Source organism: Chinchilla lanigera, unplaced genomic scaffold, assembly GCF_000276665.1.
Source record: "Chinchilla lanigera isolate Chin_1 unplaced genomic scaffold, ChiLan1.0 scaffold00065, whole genome shotgun sequence".
Taxonomy (NCBI): domain Eukaryota; kingdom Metazoa; phylum Chordata; class Mammalia; order Rodentia; family Chinchillidae; genus Chinchilla; species Chinchilla lanigera.
In genome coordinates this window covers 1,246,038-1,252,391 of record NW_004955466.1, presented here as the reverse complement: position 1 = coordinate 1,252,391, position 6,354 = coordinate 1,246,038, and the positions used below count along the sequence as shown (strand labels likewise).

The following is a 6,354-nucleotide window of genomic DNA, read 5'->3' as shown; positions in this document are numbered from 1 at the left end:
TTATCAAAAAATTGTCCTTAAAGATATTTTGTAAAAGTAGGTCAAAGAGATGTACACCCAGGTTCAATGCAGCATTGTTTTTTTGTTGTTGTTTGTTTGTTTTTGTCCTTTTGAGATATGGTCTCACTATGTAGTTTCGGCTGATTGTGAACTCACTTTGTAGCCCAGGCTGGCCTTCAACTCACAATGGATCCTCCTGCCTCAGCCTCCCAAGTGCTGGGATTACAGGTGTGTGCCACCACACCTGGCCAGCATTGTTTGTAAGTAGCCAAAAACAGGATACAAAGTCCTGATTTATAGGTGCTATCATATTAATGAAATATCACATAGTAATTAAAAGTATGCCAGATCTGTAAGTGCTGCTATGGAAAGACCTCCAGACATATTAACTGAAATAAGAAATTGAGAACAGTGGGTACTATTACATGGTTCCTTCAGTCTGAATTCTTTAATGGATACACATTCATGCTGGTAACTGCATCAAACTATGTTCTAAAAAGAAATATAAGGAACTAAAATTGTTTACTGTAGTTACCTTTGGAGAGAGTGACTAGAGGCCAGGAAGTAAAAGAACCACATTAATGTACAAATATTCAAAAACCATACAAGTAACAGAAATAATCTGGAGATATTTTTTCATTACACTTAAATTCAATAAATGTTACTGTAAAAAAAAAAAGCAATGATCATCACTCAGATTGGTGGGGGGTGTCTGGGGAGTGAACTCAGGACTTTCACAGAGTTACATCCTCAGTTCCATTTTTAAAATTTGAAAACAGGGTCTTGCTAAGTCACCCAAGTTGCGCTTGAAATTTCAATTCTCCTGTCTCAGGCTCCTAGAGCGTTAGGATGACGGGCATATGCAACCCTGCTTAGCTAACTTAGAAAGTTTCTTAAAAGAAAACAAACTATGTTTAATGAGAAGACAAGTGTAAAGGGGAAAAGGGTCTATATGATGCACAGCAAGAAACTAGAGGAGGAGACTGGAGGATAATCAAGAGGAGAATTAAAACACTCACACCCCTACCCCCATCTGCTGAGATCATGAATCAGTCAAGCTTTCACTGGAGATGATTACCTCAGTGCCCACTCCAGTTGCCAGCTATTCTTTGCACCTGTACGTGGGGGAGTAGTAGGCTGGGAAAAGGCTGGCATAGTTTGTCCAAATCTTGCCTGTTATAATATAAAAGAGGCAGAACAGCTGTCCTCAAACAGCATGAAGTGGCAGAGAACACTACTGCTGAACGCAGGAGACTGTCTTCCTCACAGGCAGTGCAGAGGCACATCTGGGGCCACTACATGCACTGGAAAAGCAAGAGCCAGGTCTGTATGTAACACAAAGGGCAGGCGAAACCTCTCCTGCCCTATGGAGTCTCCCAGATCCCTGCTCAACATGACGGAACCCCTCTGAGCCACACAGATCTGCTGTAATAGCTCTAACGCCTTCTGACTGCCCCACAGAGAGAATCAGCTAGGACTAAAATTCAAGAAGATAATCCGCTATACTTACTGCCCCTTTACTGGAGGCCCATGAAATAAATTATAACTTTGCTTATTTCCTACGACATTCTTTCACAATACTGCTTTCTGCAGTAGGAAACTGCCTCCACAATGGATTTCCAGAGGAGCTAGCTGTCTTTTCTAAAGCAAAGCTGGCTTTATACAGCAGTGCCATAAAAGGTCACCCCTCCCTCACCGGATTTATAGAACATGAAAAGGCCTTCTATCTGCCATTATCCGCATGTCCTTCAATGCCTGAAATTCCCCCATTAGTGACTCATACCAAAAGGTTGGAGAATGCGAGGTGTACTTGTTTAGTAATGAAAAGGAGAAAATCTATCCCTAACATCACAGTATACTGGCTCTGAACTTTTTGCTGTTGTGCTCACTAGCCCTTTCAAGAAAATGGAAAAAACAAACTTCCTTCTCAGAAAAAGACACTTCTACAAATATACAATATATGTTTTCCGTACAATGTTGGGGGTTCACAGTTCTCCAGAAGCCCAGAAAAGGACACCCTTCATCCTAGGGTTAAGAACCTCTGGCTCAGCAGCAATGAGCCCGGCAAATCTCCATCTCCCCCACTCCCCCACTCCAAAAGTACCTGTGCATCATCTAGGCAGTGCTCAGCCTCAAATGAGAAGGCAGTATTGAAAGGAGGCTCTCTCCCCTTCATACATCTGCCTGGAACTGACCTGTCTGCAGTCCTGATTATAATTTAGGACTCCTCTTCTCTACAGCAGGGAGTGTTGGGTTTCTCATTCTGTCTGCTGCTCAGGAATAGGTTCTCCTTGGTTCAGAGATAGCAGTGCACATTAAGAGATGCCCAACTGAAAGCAATGGCCAAGCAAGTTCTCACATACTTGCTGGCTCATCTCTTTACCTGAGAAAGGAGGGAGGGAAAAGTTTGAAAACTCTATGAATCAAGAGAGACTCACCTCTGAGGTTTTCGAATATCCCAAAGTCCTACTCCTTCCTTTGAATTGGCCGTGGCCAATAACCTGGGCTCCACAGGGTTAAACATGACACTGTGAAAGGCTGAAGGATAGTTTGCCAAGCAGAAGGGCTCTGTGAAAAAAGAAATTACAATCAGCTCATTCTAGGCACATCGGGTCAGTGGCAGGCAGATGACCACAAGTATGAATCTGTGTAGGAAAACACAATAACCTTCCCAAAAGGCCAGAACCCCAACACAATACAGCCCCCAGCAGGTACCCTTCCTGAAGGTCCCTCTGAGCCTGCACAGGCTTTCTGCATGCAACAAAACAATAGCTACTTAAACACATTTAACCAAATTTTAAGTCATAATACTCACAAATCTATATAATCCCTTAAAGGGAGAAAGATAAAATCTTTCACAGTTAGTAAAACTGAACTGCACATAAGCTAAAAAAATTCATGATCAATATATGGTAGGATTATATTTTTAATTCAAAGTTATTAGTTTTAAAATTAAAAGTTCTTAAACTACAAATAGATTTAATAAAGCAAGACAGTGAGAAAATTAAGGCAAAACAATAGCACAGTTCTCCCTTCTGGTTTATAATGTTAGCGAAGTTGCTCAATGTAGATTTTTATGATCTGGTTTATAATGTTAGCGAAGTTGCTCAATGTAGATTTTTATGACCTGACTGCCAGTATTATTTTTACTTTTTAAAAATGCCTAATGCTTGAACTTCTGCATCCAGCTAGTTCTTAGTCAACTTCACCTAGAACCCTCGCATCCTTTGGCATAAATTATTAAGAAGGAATCACTTTGCTACCTCAAAGGACACATTCCTGTGGAGGGTGTTATAGCCAAAGAGAGCCCTTTTCCATCTCTGATAGCCACATATAGTTCTGCACTAGGCTCTAGGAAGGTGAAGAGCTTAGTTATCTCACCATCAGGAAGTGAAGATGTAGGAAAACCTCCTCTCCCAAGCACAAAGAGACTCAGCCATAGCCACTGCTTGCTGTAACCTGGCCTGCCTAACCATTAGGACAAGCTTCTCTGATAGCCTGAACCTCAATTAACAAGCACAGCTCAGCATATTCAATGCTTGAAATACAGAAAAGTAAGGGCTAGGATGTAGCTTAGGAGTAGAGTACTTGCCTAGTGTGTGATGTAGCCCTGGGTTTGATTCCCAGCACCACACACAAGAAAGACTCAAACCTGCCAGACAAAGCAGGCAGGACCACAACTCTGTACAGAGCTGATCATTATGAAACCAAACTAAGGATGGAGGTGGGATGGGGTGTCACAAAGGTGGAACTAGAGAAAGGGCCCTTTAAAGACAGCTGCAGAGAGAAATCCCTCCACGACAAATGAGCTGAGAAAATGCACTTCCTGAAGAACGTGTGAGAAAGTTAACAAAACAAGTTCTTCATTTCACATGCCAGAGACTAAAAGAATACATTTGGAGGAGACATTCACAGATAAATGCCTGTACATGGAATATATCTGCCACTATTTTGTGATGTTCTACACAGGTAAGGTCACACTCTGTGGTTGTTTTTGTTTTCTAATAGAAGAGCAAGATTTGAAACTAGTTTTACAAGAAGGTGCATAGCATCCCTGTTCTTTATAAACAACCAAGGACATACGTGTGTCAGCACCACACAGAGTGGGCCCTTGGTGACCACCCTCCACAAGGAAGTGCCACATCTACTGCTCCTTGGGGCCACTCAGGGCCCAGTCGTGAGGGTTTGTGCAAATTCATAGGAATTTGTTTTCTAATAGGAGAAGGGTTGGCAAAGGTGCCTAACTTCTAACTACTCAGAGCAGGATGGGACTTTCAAAGGCACACAAGCACGCTGCCATGTGAGTCTCATGTTTTCCCTTCCTTAATGTCACCATACCCACATAACTCAGGTCCTAAACTGACTCTTCAGTGACTCTGTCATCAAACTGTTCAAGACAACAGCCTTCTTTCTGTACAGGGATCCTACCTCCATGAGGAGACTCCCGGATGTCCCAAATGAGAACCCGGCCATCATCTGAAGAGCTGGCAAAAATGTTGTCATTTACTGGGCTGACCGACAAGCCATATACTGCATCTTCATGAGCAAACACATCCAAGGTCTCACTGCTGAGAAAGAGCAAGAGAGAGGCATACAGGCACACACATGCACACAAACGGTGCAGTCCCAGCCCGCTAGCACCCAGACTGCAGGTTCTATTGTTTCTACGAGAAAGTCAACCCAGCTGAACATAAAGGACACTTTATTTCCTAAAAGGTGAGTATTTAACTTACAAGTAGGGGGGAGAAGGTACTATTTAAAGGTACCATTTCCATAAAATTTTGTAATTTTCACACTAAGCATATTTAAAAGCGACTCAACAGGTGACTTTTCTTTTTTTCATTTATTACACAATGTATTTACTTGTGTCCAGATTTGAGGGAAGTTCTTCATTTCCAAAAATCAAGGAAAAGCTTTAAAGCAGCCAGATCTGATCACAAAAGGGGTGGGAGATCATCTCCCTATAGTCTGGCATGGGGATTAAGAGCACAACTTGGAGCTAGACAGCCTAAATTCAGATCCTAGCATCATTCTCTGTGATTTCTTTCCCTCTTCTGGAATGGAGATCACAAGAGTACGCCTTACAAAATGACCATGATGGTTAAATCAATTATAGTAATACATACAGAACACACAGAATAGTTTCTGGCACATGGTAGTAAGAACTCAATAAATATTAGCTTGATGAGGAAGATGATGTTTTTTTTTGTTTTGTTTTTTTGTTTTGTTTTTCTCCAGTACCGGGAACCGAACTCACGACCTTGCGCTTGCCAGGCAGGCGCTTTTGCCGCTGAGCTAAATCCCCAGCCCGAAGATGATGATTTTTAAGACTAGCTCTTGCTGTGTTGCCCAGACTGCCTTTGAACACATAATCTTCCTGCCTCTGCCTCCTAAATAGCTGGGATTATAGGCGTGAGCCATCAAAACCGGGTATTATTACTAGTATTATTATTATTTCTCTCCTTCTAACTATTCTCCTTATATTTTCACCTGAAAACTATCATTTCACATAACTTTGTAAAGCTCTTTTTCTTTTTCTCCTGTTTTGAGACAGAGTCTCACTATGTAGTTCAAGCTGGCTAGTGAATCCTCCCAGTGTTAGGATTACAGGCATGTGCCACCATGCCCAGCTTATTTTTTTCTTTTTTAAATCAAAACCTTATTTCAAAAATATCACAGGAAACTTTTCCAGAAAAGGACCACTAGTTCCATGTTATTTTCTTCAAAAGCTATTTTGGTCTAAAAAAAAAAAATCTGCCTATCTTCATATAAAAAAGTTATTCACCTTCATACAACAATCTATTTACCTTTCAACATCATGGAGGATAACTTGCTCATCATTTCCTGTAAAGGAAAAAAGCAGAGATTTGATAATTCCTGCAAGTTGGTCCCTGTCCACATCACAATGTAGTATTTTTGAGTTTTCAGGGAAAAAAATATGAACACGGTCATTGTTAATACTAATTAGGAGCATTAATTAAAAAAGGATCTATATTTAAGGACAGAACATTCTGACAGAGAATTTTAAGAAAACATAATAGCAATAAGGTATAACATAATAATAGTTCAAGATATATTATCCAGTGGATTAGTCAAAAAACTTTGGCATTAGGAAAAACAGAAAATGATTAAATAATTTCCTCAGCCAAGCGAGCTTCTTCTACCCTCTAGCAAAACTCGTTAGCTAAGACTGGAATAGTATCTCTAGCATTTCTACACCTCAGCTGTTTATCTGAACACAGAGATAGTAATTGCATCTACTTCACACTGCTATTGTAAGGGTATGAGTCTGTGAAAGCATTCAGAATGGGTTGAGCACCTGCAAGTCTGTAACAGTGATGGTAAACCTTTTAG

At 40.9% G+C, this 6,354-nt stretch overlaps 1 protein-coding gene across 2 annotated transcripts in view; it reads right to left on the bottom strand.

The window, feature by feature from the left end:
• The window catches only part of Dcaf5 (DDB1 and CUL4 associated factor 5), a 105,739-nt gene that overhangs the window by 70,313 nt on the left and 29,072 nt on the right, over positions 1–6,354 (bottom strand). The window contains exons 3-5 of one of the 2 annotated variants that reach the window (XM_005399043.2): positions 5,808–5,844; positions 4,429–4,568; positions 2,439–2,568 (exon numbers count right to left, since the gene is read on the bottom strand). In XM_005399043.2, coding sequence (XP_005399100.1) covers positions 2,439–2,568; positions 4,429–4,568; positions 5,808–5,844 — 307 coding nt within the window. The remainder of the gene's footprint in view (positions 1–2,438; positions 2,569–4,428; positions 4,569–5,807; positions 5,845–6,354) is intronic. The other variant, XM_005399044.2, reaches the window with a different exon arrangement.